A 17,811-nucleotide genomic window follows, 5' to 3' on the forward strand; every position below is an offset into this window, starting at 1 on the left:
AATCTTCTGCACAACAAAGAAAACCATCAACAAAATGAAAAGGCCACCTATGGAGTGGAAGAAAATATCTGCAAGTCATATATTTTATAAAATATATAAAGAACTTACACAACTCAATATTAAACACAATCTGATTAAAAAATGAGAAGATCCGAACAGACATTTTTCCAAAGAAAGCACATGAAAAAATGCACATCACTAATCACCAGGGAAATGCAAATCAAAACCACAAGATATTATCTCAGACCTGTTAGAATGGCTGTTATCAAAAAAACAAGAAATGACAAGTGTTGGTGAGGATATGGAGAAAAGGCAAACTTTGTGCAGTGCTTGTGGAAATGTTAAGTTGGCATAACCACTATGGAAAACATTACATAGGTTCCTAAGAAAATTAAACATAGAACTACCATATGATCCAGCAATTTCACTTCTGGATATTTATCCAAAGAAAATGAAAACACTAACTTGAAAAGACATATGCACCTGTATATTCACTGAAGCATTATTCATAATAGCCAAGAAATAGAAACCAGCTAAATGTCTACTGACAAGTAAATGGATAAAGAAAATCAGGTATATATATATATATATATATATATATATATATAAATAAGCTGGAACGAAAATTCGAAATATTGCCACTGACAGCATCATGGATGGACCTTTAGGGCATTATGTTAAGTGAAATAGTCAGACAGAGAAAGACAAATACAGTATTGATCTCACTTATAAACAGAATTTCAAAGAAACACAACAAAACAAAAACCAAGCTCATACGGGCACCTGGCTGGCTCATTCAGTAGAGCATATGACTTCTGATCTTGGGGCTGTGAGTTCAAGCTCCATGTTGGATATAAAGATTACATTAAAAACGAAAAAACAAAAGACACCAAAACCAAAAACCAAGCTCATAGATACAGAGAACAGATTGGTGGGGTTGTCACAGGCAGGGGGCAGGCAAAATGGTCAAAAGGTACAAACTTCTAGTTATAAAGTAAGTTTAAAAAAACCATAATGGTAATAAATTTTCGTCTGCCACAAACAAACAAACAAACAAAGTTAGTCTTGGGGAGGTAATGTACAGCATGGCAACCATAATTAATAACACTGTATTATATATTTGAAAGTTGCTAAGACAAAAATCTTAAAAGTTCTCATCATAAAAAAAAAGAGAAGTTCTGTAAAACTATGCATGGCAATGAATGTTATCTAGACTTATTGTGGTGCCTGTTTGCAATATATATACAAATATTGAATCATATTGTACACCTGAAACTAATTTATGTCAATTATGACTTGATAAAACATAAACAATAAAAAAGTAAAAACACTGGGCTTAAAATTATTTTTTTTAACCATGTCATTAGCTTCTTGTGAATTAAAAAAGCATGAAGCCTACCTTAAGCCTTGGGAGATAGGAAAGGCCAGTCTGCATTGAATTCTGGGTGTTCAGATCAGATCTCTGTTTTCTTTATTGGAACTGACATCCTCTCTCTTGTGAGCTAATGTGGGTAGCTGCTAAAATCAAACATGCCTAGAAACGGTATTGTGTTCTTTACCTTTCTCACTGTCTTTACATGGTACTTTTTGTATTCAGAGTGATTTTTATAATTCTTATAGCATCTCCAGGTAATGGGTAGAGTTTTTAATGCAGTATATAAGGTATACAGAGAAAAGATATGTAGAGTGGCGTTACCTTAAGCATCCTGTGACGTTGTAAAAAATATCAAAATCAAGCAAACCATTTGCTTTGGGGTAGTCTCCTTCTGGCCACCCAGAGAAGGGAATGATGATATTCTCAGTCAGGATGAGCAAGGCTTCTGTTATCATGAGATTCTTGAGTTTGTCATTAGATGACAAATTCCACAGCAAACCTAGAAAAGCAAAAAGTACTATATCAAAACAGCATGGGGATGGGTCAAATGACTGCTGAAAAGATGAGTTAGGGCAGCAGCCCTAGGGCTGTGGCTAGTTGTGTAGAGAAAAGGGTGGCCCCTTTTCCAACTGAAAGAATCAGTTTAGAGTTTGTTAGATGGCAATGAAGCTGATCCATAATAGACACACACACACACACACACACACACACACACACATTATGATATAAAATTATGCAGCTTTTAAATTAATCAGGAATGTGAATAAAAGTTAGAAATCCTTAAACACGTATACTGTTTCTCTTAAAAGATCCTACCACTAAGCTGACCTCACTGAGGTAACAAATTCTGGTCTCACCAACACAGAGGCTTGAAATGATCCTATTGTAATAAAGACTTCTATATTTTTATTTTTGTTTATTTTATTTTTTTAAAAAAGATTTTACATTCTTTTAAAGTGATCGCTACACCCAACCTGGGGCTTGAACTTAAAACCGAGAGATCAAGATTTGCACACTCTACCAACTGAGCCAGTCAGGTACTCCAAGGCTTCAGTGTTTTTAAAGGGTCATCTTTTTCTCCTGTAGTTGCATGGGGAGAATATCTCCCTCTGCCTCCTGCTCCCCACTACCTGCAACTTCCACCTGATATTTGCTGCCCAGTGACAGCAGGAAAGGCTGTTTGAAAGCCTTTGCCTGTACCCCTGCCTGTCACTGGTAGGCTGATCAACATCACCAATTAATATTTATTAAATCCTACCCAATGATAGACTTTCTGCCCTCCTGGAACTTATGTTGGGTATCTCATGAATTTCCTATATTATAGTTTGGCAGTGAAGGAGGTACAAGAGTATTTAATCTACCTGCCAACATGCATGGCCTAAAGCACTGGTCTAAGCATTGTCCTCATTTAACTTTACCTTTCCTCTTGAAATCTCCCCCTTGACCCACCAGTAAAGAGAAAGGCCATATAAGCCAACTCAGAAAGAAATTCATAAGATAAGAGCATACTGTACTTTTCAGGGCATTTGTGAGACAGAGCCTGAAGCTGGGTGCCTCAGAGGGAATACAAAGTGGCACACACATTTAGGATTTGTTTTTCTTACAGATTTGGCATTCAAATACTTCCGATTCAGTGGAAGAATAGCTCTTGCTTGCTATTCCAGTGACTCCCAGCAGGTGTAAAGCTGCCTTACTTTCCTTCTTTCATACCTCAGGAAATGACTAACTCACTATCATCCAGGAAGGCCTAGAGCAGAGAAAGAGAAGCGATCTTCGTTTTCTTCCCTATTCATTCCCCCACCACCCAGTCGGTAATTCCTACTTTTAAAATTTACTGCTTTGTCTGCATAAAAGAAAGAGGAAGCACAGGTATACAGAACAGTCTACGTTGTGAAAAAAGCAAAGGTGCTTTTTGGGGGGGGGTGTGCTGAATTCTGTGGTGGTGTCATCTCCCCTGATTTTAATGACTGAAATAATTGTCTACACAATTAAAGCTTGCTAATTATTCAACCATACTCATATCTGGCCCACCATTTAGAACACTCTAGGCCAAATGCAGTCTTTTGGCCTTAATCAGTTTACTTTGGCTGTGTACCAGTAAGTCATTTCTGAGACCATAACTGAATCCCCACTGCAGCCTACGCAGAACTTCCATCAGATACAGCGACACTGGGGATCTGGTGTCTGGTGAGAGCTCGAATTCTGGCTTGGGGGGGGCGGGGAGCGTCTTTTCCTGATCAAACTAGCCCTGGGGATTTAGGCAGGAGCAGTGTCCCTCAGCCACTGGTTTTGCAACACAATGACTTCATTCCTCCCACTTAGGCTTGAGGGGCCCTGGACGGGGGTAGAATGACAGAACTCCAAAGGTGGCTGAAAACAATGTAGAGGCAGGTCTGAGGTTGAGTTGTGTTTCCTAAGCTACTAAAAAAAGCTAAAAAGAAAAGAGAGAGAAGGTGGGGAAAAGCTTCCTGTTTTAAATAAGCAAACAAATGAACAGTCCCTGCCTGCCAGAGGCTTAAAAATGTAAAGCATAATGACATTTCCTCTTTTTAGAAAGGACCACACAGGGCACTCAAAGGAAAAGTATACCTTACAATAAAAACCAGAAGAAGATTAATTTTAAACAAAGGAAGTGAGATTTTCCTTCAACACTTGATGTCCTTTATAGTTTGGCAAGCAGTATTATTTCTATAAAAATATCTGGTTTGGGAGTATCAGTATAATTTTTGAATTCTTAATATAGGATATCATATAGAAATGTCATGCCTACCAAATTTTGGTATGGCACAAAGCTAGGAAGGAGCTTAAGTGTTCACTAGAGATTTGGGATTATACATAGACACTCCCCTAACATGAGCATACAAAAATCAATAAACAGCCAATTACAGATTGGGAAAATATGTATGACAATACAAGGTTAATATCCCTAATATATAGAGTTCTTATAAATCATTATAAATTCAATTGCTAGTAGAAAAACTAATCCTAGCTAAAAAATATTAGAATCTACTACACATAGGAATGCATTTTCTTGGGATCCCTGGGTGGCTCAGGGGTTTAGCCCCGGGCCTTCAGCCCAGGGTGTGATCCTGGGGCTCCCTGCATGGAGCCTGCTTCTCTCTCTGCCTGTGTCTCTGCCTCTCTCTCTCTGTGTCTCTCATGAATAAATAAATAAATAAAATCTTAAAAAAAAGAAAAAGGAATGCATTTTCTCCAGTAACGAAAGAAATGCAAATTTAACAACTAGATATCATTTTTTTGGTGACTATAAGACAGCAAAACCAGAACAAATGAGTGGAAATTCAAGGGAAAGAGATTCTGGCTCACTGAAAATATCAGTTTCTAAGAGAGCTTTGAAGAAAACAGATCTGTTTGTAAGATCCAGCTCTATTGCTGCAGCTGATAAAAATGAGCTCCTCCTTTATCAAAACATTGACAAGGAGATTTTATCTCAAAGCTAGAGTGTTACACTAGACCAGCAGTTTCCGAATGAACCTCGTGGCATATCAGAATCATATATTCCTGGGCCACATCTCATACTTGCCAGAATCTCAGGACAGATCTTAGGAATTTGTATTTTAAAAAATGATTCCTGAGGCACCTGGCTGGCTCAGTCAGAACACGGGACTCTTGATCTCAGGGTCATGAGTTTGAGCCCCAAGCTAGATGTAAAGATTACTTAAAAAAATGATTCCCATTTCTGGCACTGGGAAACAAATGGGCCAGAAGACCCTTCATAGAACTTCCTTTCAATGACTTGATTCTGGATGTTCTGAGATAACATTAGGGTTTAGATTTTCATTGGTCTCACCTTTAGCTTCTAATCAACTTATTCATAGTGCCTAGGTTTCTATTATTATAGTTCTTTGTTGCAGCTGATAAGCCTGTAATTTTCTATCACTAAGCTCTCATTCAAGGCAAAAAGAAAGAGAAATGGATTCTGGTTAGGGATATGTTTTGAATAATTAGCACTTAGAAGAGAGATAATAATAACTTCATTATCTAGAAATTTGTTGCCAACTGTGATATTTGCAAAAAATACCTAACTTTAGTAAAGGGATCTTATAAGATATTAAAATCCAGTCCGCCCTTGAGGACTAGAAATACGGTTATTTAACAAAGTCTAAATGACACTTAGGTGGCAAAAATTGCGAGTAGTATGATTAAATGAATCCCTATTATCAGTACAGAGGGAGAAGGAAGAGCAGGAGGAAAAAAAGGAGAACCGGTGTGTTTTAACCTTGTTTTGCAAAGTGATCACAAAACAGAGGATTTTTTTTTTTTTATAATTTTCCTTGTGTGGATATACTCCTTTCACCTAAGTTTTGTAAATCTTACCTGCGATACCACACTATCGCAAAAGCCGTTTAGTCCAAGTTATATGAACCCAAGGTAACCTGTTGCATATTACAAATGCAGAATAAAATAATATAGAATTATTTTTAAAGGTGCATAATGAATATTTTATAGTAAAATGTTTCTGCTATTTTTTTTTAATTTTTTTTATTATTATTTATTTATGATAGTCATACAGAGAGAGGCAGAGACAAGGCAGAGACACAGGCAGAGGGAGAAGCAGGCTCCATGCAGGGAGCCCGACGTGGGATTCGATCCCGGGTCTCCAGGATCGCGCCCTGGGCCAAAGGCAGGCGCCAAACCGCTGAGCCACCCAGGGATCCCTGTTTCTGCTATTTTATTAAAATACAGCAGTTCAATTAAATATTTCCATAAAATATGCAGAAGTCAATATGCATTTTCAATAAATCATCGACAAACATGACCCTTCCTTATGTAACACACAGAAGGACAAGAATCTCTTGCTTCATTCTTACTAAGCCAGAGCCCACTCATTTCTGAAAGTGTTCATTACTCAGTGACCCTGAAGATGAACCTCTGAGATCAGTATGTACTGTTCTCATTTCAATTAAAGTACACTACCACGCTCACTTGGTAAGGGAGGGAGAACAATCTCAGAGGGAGTCTTTGATCCTGAAGCCTTTTCATCTGGAAAGGGAAGAGCTTCCCTCTGAGGCTGGTACTGAAAATGCTAGGAAGGTCAGTGAGTTGATGTTTTCTTCCAGCAAACAAAGCTCTGGTACTTATTTTATACATATATAGATATCAAATGTTTAATTGTTTTATATCTTGGCCAGAAAAATCAGGGTCCTATCTGAAAACACACTTGGTTCTCTTATTGGTGTGTAATCTGGATATTCCCAGATCACAAGTCTTTTTTTTGTTTTTTAAGATTTTATTTATTTATTTAGATTTTTAAAAAAACATTATTTGAGAGAGAGAGCATGAGAAAATGAGCATGAATGAGGGGGGAGGGGCAGCGAGAGGGAAGCAGGCACCCCACTGAGCAGGGAGGCTGAGGCAGGGGCAGGATCCCAGGACCCTGCAATCATGACCTGAGCTGAAGGCAGATGCTTAAATGACTGAGCCACCCAGGTGTCCCAAAGATTTTATTTATTTACTTGAGAGAAAATGAGTGGGACAGAGAGGGAGAGAGAATCTGAGGCAGACTCCACGCTGCGTGCAAGGCTGATGTGAGGCTCAATCCCACCACCCTGAGATCATGACCTGAGCTAAAACCAAGAATTGGATGCTTAATTGACTGAGCCACGTGGGTGCTCTCACAAGTCTCTTTCATATGTTCAATCAGAAGTCTCATTTGAGAAAATAACAAATAGCTGTTGTTATTGCAATAAATATACAGGCATGAAATAAGTGGCATCCTAATATTAAAGGATGCAAAAGTAGTTCAGTGGAAGCCTTTCAAAACTCCACTGGGGGGAGGGCGGGAGACAGGGAGTAAAGTATGGAAAGATGGCATCTGAAAATGCTTCAAAGGAAAAGACACCTATTGAAAGATGAGAGGGTTCACCAGATGGTCAAGGTGTGGAAAAGGATTCTAGTCCAAGAAACAGCACAAAAGATACCAAGATAGAAAAGAGACATGGAACAGACCAGCAAAATCCTCGAGGATTTCAGAACCTGAGCTGGAAGGGTATGAGAGGAGACACTGGTTGCCTATGGTCACCAAGTTCACATCATAAAATCTTAGTATGGCATACTACACAGCATGGACTCTACCTTATAGTTAATGGGGAGGACAATGGGCAGAATTTTCATATTAGAAAGAAATCATTAGGAGCAGAGTGGTGGATCGAGTGGGAATGTGCAATACTGAATCAGAGGGGCAGTAAGAAGCTACTGCAATAGTAGACCAGGGGTGTGAAGAAGACTGAATCATGTCAGTGGCAAGTGGAGAGAGAGGAAGGCTCAGAGAAGAATGAAAGAGCTCTCTGATCTGAGATTCTTAAAGATAAACCCTTTCCCAAAGAACTGTAAAAATGAGTCACTCTCTGCCCCAGAAACAGTAGGTGAGAGCCACTTTCATACAGCAAAACATGCAGATAAAACTAGGTTCAAATCTGGGCCTTGTGCTCTGCCAGTTGTGTAATCTTGGGCAATCTACTTACCACCCTAAAGTGTCACACTGATCATGCGGAAATCAACAATAATGCCTTATGGAGATGTCAAGGGGAACAAAGATGAAAAATGGAAAGTCCTAACTTAGTGGCAAGCATGTAAAAGAGGCTCAATAAAAAGATGTTAAAAAAAAAAAAAAAGATGTTCACCAAATAGATAAGATTCACATATATGGTTGCTCGCTTTGTGTTTCTAAACTAAGATATAAACATGTCTACATTAAGTCAACAATTTATTTCTGAGGCCCCGAAAGCACTTATTTAGCTGTTCTATTAATAGAGCTAAAGGAAGTTATTTGGAAGGATTTGTATCAAACATTCAAGTATTAACTCAATTCAATTAGCATGTAATGAGCACCCTCTGGTAGGGGTGAACAAGCCAAGTTCTAGAAATCCTGAGAATTGCACAATAAACCTCCATTTATCAGCTCTGTAGATTATCTAAAGATAACTGAATGGTTTCTATGGCATTAATACCACAGAATGTTCTCTGACTGTAGTTTCCTATTGCCTAAACAAGAGAAGAGGAAGCGTGGTTCAATGGATTACTTCCTTGACACACACCACAAATCCTCCCAAGTTCTCTGGCTACAATACACCCTAACCTCAATACTCTATTATCAAACTCCCTCTACATGACCAGCGGCTTCTTTTTGCTTCTTTGCTTTGCTAATAATGTTCATTTTGCTGGGAATGACTTTCATTCTCCCTCAAAACACCAGTTCAAAGTGTATCCTATCCTTCTTTTAAAGTCCAGAATGAAACATATCTCCTTCGAGAAGTCTTTATTTGACTGTAAAACAGTAAAAAAAAATTATCTGTTTGCTATTCTCTTATGTTGTCATTACTATATTTTAATGGAGGAAATGTTAGGTTTTAACTATGAGGTTTAGTCTTTTTTTTTTAAGTGCCAACCACCACATAATTGTTCATGTGTTAGCAGAGGGAAAAGAACATGTACAACCTCTCTAGACTGATTCCCATTGCTTGGCACTTGAAGGCAGCCCTGTAAATGCTGGCTGAATGAATGAATGAATCAATGAATGTGTGTGATCACTCTTAATTTCTGTAGGTGTTTTAATATAAATCATAAAGATGGAAGGAAACTTCCCATGGGACATGATAGGATGCTGGCAGAAGGGCAGCATGGTACCACTCTTCATACAGTTTTATAAAATTAAATATATTAAGTTAGAAAAATATGTGATTGTTTTAAGATATAAATGGGCAGAGAAGATAGAATGACATTTCTACAGAAAAAAGGGCTGTATGGTAAAGTGGACACAGCGGAAGTACAGAATATATTCAGTTTAAAACAACATTTGTGAGATACCTCCTTTTAAGGTGAACTGAGTGGAAAAATTAAAGGGGGAGACAGGGCAGCCCTGGTGGTGCAGTGGTTTAGTGCTGCCTGCAGCCTGGGGTGTGATCCTGGAGACCTGGGATCGAGTCCCATGTCGGGCTCCCTGCATGGAGCCTGCTTCTCCCTCTGCCTGTGTCTCTGCCTCGTTCTCTCTCTCTCTCTGTGTGTCTCTCATGAATAAATAAATAAAATCTTAAAAAAAAAAATAAAGGGGGAGACAAACCATAAGAGACTGCTAACTCTGGGAAACAAAGGGTAGTTGAAGGGGAGGTGGGCAGGGGGTTGGGGTGAGTGGGTGACAGGCACTGAGGGGGGCACTTGATGGGATGAGCACTGGGTGTTATGCTATATGTTGGCAAATCGAACTCCAATAAAAACAAATGTAAAAAAAAAGAACTTTTAAAATAAGTAACACTGTCAAGAATTATTATTTACAAATACATTAAAAAGGGTTAACTCCTTTGGACCCTACTTTCCTCATCTGTAAAATTGAGATTTAACCACCCAATAACACCTAAAAATATCTCAAAATTTTTTCATGATAATTAAATTAAAAATGTACGTTTACTACCTGGGGCACTGAATGTTCTTAATTTAAGTTTTCCCAGGGCAACCAACACTACTGACAATCGCACTCAGTAATGCTTCTCACACTCTGTAAGGTGTGCAGGGAGCGTCAGCACAGAGCAGATGGTGACGGCAGGAAGGGCAAGCTTGAACATCAATGAACCATTTTCTCCTCGACTGTAGGTACTATTCACTTAAATGAAACTAGGTCTGTCTTCTCCATGTTTCAAGGATTACTAAAACTGTTGATTTAATTCTATCAGTTTATTTCATCTTTTTAATCTATTGACAGAAAAATGGTATTTACCTATGCAACTCAGTATTTTGAAATATGAAGTAGAGCGCTAGAAAAAAAACCCACATCCAGCCACTCTCATTCTTTTTTCATTTTTTTTTTAGGGTTCAGTGATGGATGGGCTAGGGAGCAGTTATTTTGAGGGGTCCAGGCAATGGAAGGATTAGAAAACAGTATTTCTTATATTTTGACTATTTGGTTAAATTGATCTTTTTTTTTTTTTTTAAGATTTTATTCATTTATGATAGTCACAGAGAGAGAGAGAGGCAGAGACACAGGCAGAGGGAGAAGCAGGCTCCATGCAGGGAGCCCGACGTGGGATTCGATCCGTGGTCTCCAAGATCGCGCCCTGGGCCAAAGGCAGGCGCCAAACCGCTGTGCCACCCAGGGATCCCTAAATTGATCTTCTACATTAGGACACTATTTGACTCCCTGACTTGCTTTCTTTGTATAGATCCAGGGCGTGGATTATTGAATAAATAGTAAAAATAATTGGGTGTGGCTCCTCTTGAGTCTCTTCAGAGACTCAAACTGATGCGGATTTCCATGCAGTGAGTCTTGCAAAGTTGTTTTAAAAACATGTAGTCAAAGTCACAGTTTTTCTTATGTGTACTGAGCAAAAGCCTCAAAATAACTTCCCCTTCAGAAAAAAAGGAATTCAAACTTCACCTGAATTTGACTTCTAACTCAGCAAGGTGACAATGTTCCTTGAAAGCCACCTCTCAGATAATGATGAGCCCATCAAGCACTGGTTGTGGGAAGCTTAAGAAAAATAGAGAGCATAACATACCCAGCTGGGGTACCCTGCTCTACGTCCTTTCATATTCTGTGAGCACTACCTGTTATTTGCTTTTTAGTCTCCAAGTCTCTGGTTTGCTTCAGCACCTGGAGTAGCCGAGGTACCCCGTTGAGTTCAGCTACCTCCAACTTGTTGTCATTATCTTCAAATACCAAGTTTCTCAAAGCCCCACACACGGCTCGCTGAACATCTTCATTCTGAATTTTCAGGAGCTGCAGAAGCTTGGGGATGCCACGAAGCTGATTGACCTGGGGAAGAAGTGGATGCGTATTTCAGGTATTTATTCTGACGTGGCATCAAAAACGTTCATTGCAATATGAATGAACACACAAAGTTCAGTACTGTGGATTAGAACCCCCATCAAATAACAAAGGAGACATAGCCTGAGACTCACAGCATAAGGTATATGCCTACAATCTCACTGAGGAGCTAACAATAAATTTGAGAAGACTGAAACCTGTGAGATAATTGAAAGAGAAAGTTAAAGTGATAGAAGGTGGGTAAGTGATAGCTATGTGAATGAAAAGAGTTAAGTTATAAAAGCCTTGAGCATAATGAAGATGAACAGACTTGGGAATGTGAGGAATAAAGAGTTTTATGGAAGAACAGCACATATTACATGAGTATTTTTTTTTTTTCCAGGACAGAACTTTACAGTCAATATAAACAAACAGATCTCACTTCATTAATGGTAGAAATAAAGATTCATTTACCATGGCGATGGTAGTAGCAAAGCAAACTAATCCTAAATGCCAGCTATTTTTACGATCAATTGCTTTGGGTACTTAAAGATTTACATACAAATTATGCAAACAATTTAAGTAAATAATGTAACTTTATACTTTTTGATATGCTATTTTTAAAATATTTCTTTCTCCTATCGAAATATGCAAGAAAGAGTGTGCTGTCTGTTAGAGCCAGAACTACGAATAGAAACATAGATGGCTTAGATTCTGAAATGTATGGTTGTTTAAGAAGAGGCAAATAATGGCAATCTGAGCAAGGTGATTTTATATTTCAGGCTGCAAATATTATCTAAAAAAAGAAAATCAAGAGGTGGACATGGGGCTGCTAAAGAGAAATGTTAAGTTGCAGACTGAGGGCTTTCTTTCTCATAGTCTTCCACTGGCATCTGATGTAGAAAAATTTTGTTTTTTAGAGAGAGCAAGAGAGATCGTGAGTGGGGAGGGACAGAAGGAAAAGGAGAGAAAGAAATCCCAAGCATGGTGAGTGTGGTGCCCAATGCAGGGCTCGATCTCACAACCCTGAGATTATGATCTGAGCCAAAATCAAGAGTCCGATGCTATTCAACTGAGCCACCCAGGAACCCCCAGAAAATTTTAGTAAGAACTTTTGGTAAAGATCTCAGTCACTTTCTCCATCTTAATGCAGACATTTTTAGGATATAACTGTGAATGAGCAGGAGTTTCCCTTTCAGATGAAGTTCATCACCTACAAATGATGCCCTAACTGCACAACAGTTCGTGCTCCAGGGCCCAGTAACGCCTTTTCATATTTTCTACGTATCATCAAAATCCAGTTTCCTGGGGGATCCCTGGGTAGCTCAGTGGTTTAGCACCTGCCTTTGACCCAGGGAGCTATCCTGGAGTCCCGGGATCAAGTCTCACATCGGGCTCCTGGCATGGAGCCTGCTTCTCCCTCCTCCTGTGTCTCTGCCTCTCTCTCGCTCTATGTCTATCATAAATCAATCAATCAATCAATCAATCTTTAAAAAAAATCCAGTTTCCCTTTCATAGACAGATAAATGGTATTTAAGACATAATTTTCCAATATGACATCTTCCTTTGCTAGGATTGGGAAGAAAACTAGCAAGGCAAGAATAAAAGTCAAGGTTTAAAAATAATAACTGTGATAATAATAATAATAAAACACAGATAATGACTCCTCCACCCACTTCCAGGTGTTGGCATAGTATTAAGAGTTTCATATACATTATCTAATTAATAGCTTGTTACGAACCTTAAGAGAGAAGTACTCTTAGGACGCCTGGTGGCTCAGTCACTTAAGTCCATGTTGGGCATGGAGCCCTGCTGAAAATTCTCTCTCTCCTTCTCCCTCTGCCCATCCCCCCTTCCTTCTCTTGAGAGAGAAAGAAAGAGAAAGAGTGAGAGAGGAGAGAAGTAGTCTTTTGGTCCCTTTAAGGTTTCACTGGTAGTAATGACTACTACTACTTATCACTCCCTTCAGAGGGGACATTCATTTGCAGAACAGGATACAATTGGTAGACTGGTCACAGCAATTTGGTTGGGCTATGTCTACAGCTATTTTAATATATTTGTGTGACAATGCTAATGAGAAAGATTTCTTCACTATCAATTAATTCTGGTCCCGCAGATCACTATTTGATCACTTCATCTATTCCCATTATTACACTTCCTTAAAAGCAGAAAGGCACAGTTTATTTTAAAAACTGTCTGTAACTCACAGGTTTCTCTAATTTCATCAATTTCTTTTTTTTTTTTTAAAGATTTATTTATTTATTTATTATAGACGGGGGTGGGGGTGGGGGTGGGGGCAGAGACACAGGAGGAGGGAGAAGCAGGCTCCATGCCGGGAGCCCGACGTGGGACTCGATCCAGGGATTCCAGGATCACAACCTAGGCTGAAGGCGGCGCTAAACCGCTGAGCCACCCACGGATCCCCCTAATTTTATCAATTTCTATTTCATAGTTAGGTTTTAAGGTGGTTAAGTTTACACTCTATCAACTTCATAAATGCCACCTATACTAAATCTTCGCGCTAGCAGTATAAACATCAGACACAAAAAGAAAATCCTGTTTGTCCTGAAGGTACTTTGCAAACTTAAGAAATATTTTATTACTTAATTTATAATTTATAAGTTGCCTTCTTCAAAATATGTGAAGTGGCTTACTGGCCATATTGCATTTCCAGATGCAATTATGGAATTAGCCAGAGTAGCATGTGGAAGCCTCCACTGTCCTGACTGAGGTGGGAGGGTGGGGGGCTCAGACGGCAGGTTTCCCTTACCCTGTCACCTTTATCCCTTTGGCTTTCAGCACTTGCTCTAGCCCGGAAAGAAGGAATTGCAGACACACCATGCTCAGATAAAGGCTGAAATCTGCCACAGCTCTAGTTACTGTAGAATTTGACTCCAAGTGTCTGGCACCTATCCCAAATTTAAAAAAAGACTTTGGTTTCTTTTATCCATTTTATCAAGCAGATTGATACAAAATCAGTATCAAATGCAAGAAGTTGATGATATTTTCCTCACTGCATATAACTAGAAGGATGGTTGATGATGGATCTATATGTACTAAGACCAATGTCAAATGTACTGTCCTCGCGCCTTTAAATTCAGGGAAGCAGATGTGGGACCAGAGAGGTTGCCTGTGTTTCCCAGTTATACTGAATCCTTGGGGGATCTGTTCTCCCTCTGGGGAAAGGAAAAAAGAAACAGACTAGCATGAATGTCTCAGAACTTCAAGAGAGCTTTCATTTGAGATCATTTCTAAATATACGGAAGGGCTCTATTCTGATTCTCTTTGCTGCCAACCATAAAATAAATAATGAGGATTTCTGGTGGCAAATAAGCAGAGGGAACAGACTGACTCCTTTGGGGCAAGGGCTCCCTTGTGCCCTGTGCCTTTGCTCTCTCTCTCTTTCCTGTCTAGAATGTTCTGACCACTATGCCTAACTTCTGGCAAAGCCCTTCTCATCCTGCATAAGCTGGCTCAAATGTCACCTCTGTGAAATGTCACTCCTCTTCTCTCTTTTCCTTACCATTAGAATTAGTCACTCCCTGTAAATTGGTTTAACATTTCAGGAAGAAAATTGGCAATATGTGTCAAAAACTTTAAAAGTATTCTCTTCTAGTAACCTTCACGAGGAAATAATTTGAAATGCACACACAAGTAATCGTAACTACATTATTTATAATAGTGAAAACTTTAGTGAAACCATAAAGTTTCAACAACACGGAAGACTGGTTAATGATTGTCACACATCCTTATGTTGAAGTTTCCATGGGAGAGGCAGAGCAATTTTAGAACTGACCTATATTTTATTAGTCATTACAGTTCCCTCACCAGTCAAATGGAGATTATCTAAGATTAACAATCTGCACGCTAGGTATATAGTACTCGCTCAACACATAGTAGCTATTACTATCACCGTTAATATGCCACCATTAATATGAGGTATGCAGAATATTGCTAATGTTATGAGAAAGTGCTTAAGATACAGTGTTACTTGGGGGATCCCTGGGTGGCTCAGCTGTTTGGCACCTGCCTTTGGCCCGGGGCGTGATCCTGGAGCCCCGGGATCTAGTCCCGCATCGGGCTTCCTGAGTGGAGCCTGCTTCTCCTCTGTCTGTGTCTCTGCCTCGCTCTCTATCTGTGTCTCTCATGAATAGATAAATAAAAAAAATCTAAAAAAAAAAAAAAAAGAAAAAAGAAAAAAGATACAGTGTTACTGAAAAAAACTGTATAAAATATCTATGTATTTCCATTCAAACACAGAACATAAAGAAGGAAATGAAATTAGTGAGCTTGAAACAAATGATGGGGGATAAGTTATGAAAGCAGCTTGTTATTTTGTATTTTTTTAAACAAGCATATATTTGTGCATATTTTAAAAAATCAAACAAAAATATCCCTACAAACAAAGCTACATATTCAATTTGATTACAGCTATGTAAATACATGCATTTAAAAAGTTAGAGAACAAAACCAAAATGATAACAATAGTGGCAACTGTGGGTATGTTTTTTCTTCCTTTTTTTTTTAATTTCTCAAATTCTGAGCAATGAGTTTATAATAAGATTCTCCAAGGCAGTTACGGCAATCAATACGTCAGTGATGAGATCTGAAGCAGGCATGGAAATAAGGCCAGTTTTAGAAAGGTCTTGCAAATTAAATTAAGAGGTTTGTCCCTTCTCCTACAGGCAGTGGGGCAGCTATTGGAAAGGTCTCCCTTGGTGCTGTAAGGTGACTGTATCAGAAGTGGTTAAGAATGGAGGAAGGAAGATTAACCAGGAAGCAGCTAGATTAACAGAAAACATCGTGATAGGAATGAGCATAGTAGCACTGAGTGGGGAGGCACAGATGTGGGTAGGTTCAAGACACTTTTAGTAGCAGCACTAATAGATCTTAAAAACTGCATGAATATGAGTAATGTTGAGAGGTAAGAATAAAAGAAAGTTCAAAGTCTCTGTTCAAGTTTTTGTGTAACAGCATCTGGGTGAACTACCACTCACCTACGCAGGAAATAATATGTTCTGATTCATTACTTCGGGGCAGGCATTGTACCATTATCCAACTGCTCTGACTGCATTCTCACAATTCTTTCTAGTAGGACTATTATTTCAACTTTAAAGGTAGGAATGCCGAGGCTCAGAGAGGTTAAATATCTTGCCCAAGGTCACTGAGGTAAATAAAATAGGGTGCTGGGTTCACCCTGTCCAAGTGACTCCTGAGAGCTAACATTCAAACCACCAATGGTCCTGCCTTTCAACCCAGTCGGAAGAACAAGTTTCGAAGGAGGGTTGGATACTAGAGATGAAAAGCAAAGGAAGATAATGTGTTCATTTTCTAAAAATGCTGATGTTGAGTCCAGTGGGATGTCCAGGAAACAGATGGATGCATGGTTTGAAGCCCAGGGCAGGGATATGGGCTGGAGATGCAGTGAGTCATCAGGATCTTTATCACATGCGAATGGAAGATGTGTGAGTGGATGAAGCAGGTCAGGAGATGGTGTCAAGTAAGAAAAGTCCCAGGAAAGGATCTAAGGGGCTGGAACCCACAATCCCAAGATCAAGCGTCACATGCTCTATTGGCTAAGCCAGCCACGTACCCCTGTAATGGTCTTTTATACATAAGTTTAAACACTATAGCACCATGCTTAATGTCAGCAGGATTGTGTTAATGTTCTTGGGTTATAATTCTTAATTTTTACTACCATGCATATATATTTTTAGGTTTCAGTGTGATTTTCATGTTTCATTATTCTCAAAACCAGTGTTTATCCTAGCCTTAAAATAAGAGCCAAGAAGGCAAGCACATTAATCCTATATGTAAGCAAAATGATATTTATAATCAAATTAGTAACTTAAGAGATAGTAGGAATCTAGCTCAACTTGAGTAACAAAAGAAAAACTCAAGTATTTCCAGATTAGAAAATGAAAGCATGCATAATAATGCCCAGTTTTTTTAAGTTGGAAATAAAAAAAGATTTAGGGGTGCCTGGGATGGTTAAGTGTCTGCCTTCAGCCCAGAACTCAGAGTCAGGAGCCTGAGGTCCTGGGATTGAGCCCTACATCAGGCTCCCAGTCCCTTGAATAGTCTTCTTCCTCTGCCTCTCCCCCTACTCATGCTCTCTCTCTCTCTCTTAAATGAATAAATAAAATCTTTAAAAAAATTTAGACATTTATCTGATTTAGGCAGAGAAAGGACTAATTTTTAGGCTAATTCTCTTCATCTGTATGTATAAAGAAAATTCATTACTAGCTAAATATATAATTTTTAAAAAATCCTTACTCATTCTTCCCATGGAACAAACATAGACAAAGGGGCATTTAGAAATACGTAATAATTATATAGCTTTTTTTAAAAAAAGATTTTATGTATTTATTCATGAGAGACACAGAGAGAGAGGCAGAGACAGAGGCAGACGGAGAAGCAGGCTCAACGCAGGAGCCCGATGTGGGACTCGATCCCAGGACTGCGGGATCACGCCCTGGGCCGAAGGCAGATGCTCAACTGCTGAGCCACCCAGAGGTCCCAATAGCTTTTAAAATAAAAAATATTCTAGAGGCGGGAATAGGTTTTTTTTAAAGCAATACCTAAAATACAGATGCCATGAATAAAAACATTGACAAATCTGACTTCAGAAGAATTTTTAAATCTTGCATGATGAAAGATGCCATAAGTTGCATAACAC

The 17,811-nt window shown here is 38.9% G+C and overlaps 1 protein-coding gene across 1 annotated transcript in view; it reads right to left on the reverse strand.

Annotated features, from left to right (window-relative positions):
• PKP2 (plakophilin 2) overlaps positions 1-17,811 on the reverse strand; it is an 88,329-nt gene that overhangs the window by 36,693 nt on the left and 33,825 nt on the right. Inside the window, exons 5-6 of the mRNA XM_041736437.1 lie at positions 10,934-11,141; positions 1,697-1,874 (exon numbers count right to left, since the gene is read on the reverse strand). Coding sequence (XP_041592371.1) covers positions 1,697-1,874; positions 10,934-11,141 — 386 coding nt within the window. The remainder of the gene's footprint in view (positions 1-1,696; positions 1,875-10,933; positions 11,142-17,811) is intronic.

This window comes from Vulpes lagopus, chromosome 21 (assembly GCF_018345385.1).
Source record: "Vulpes lagopus strain Blue_001 chromosome 21, ASM1834538v1, whole genome shotgun sequence".
In the NCBI taxonomy this organism is placed as follows: Eukaryota; Metazoa; Chordata; class Mammalia; order Carnivora; family Canidae; genus Vulpes; species Vulpes lagopus.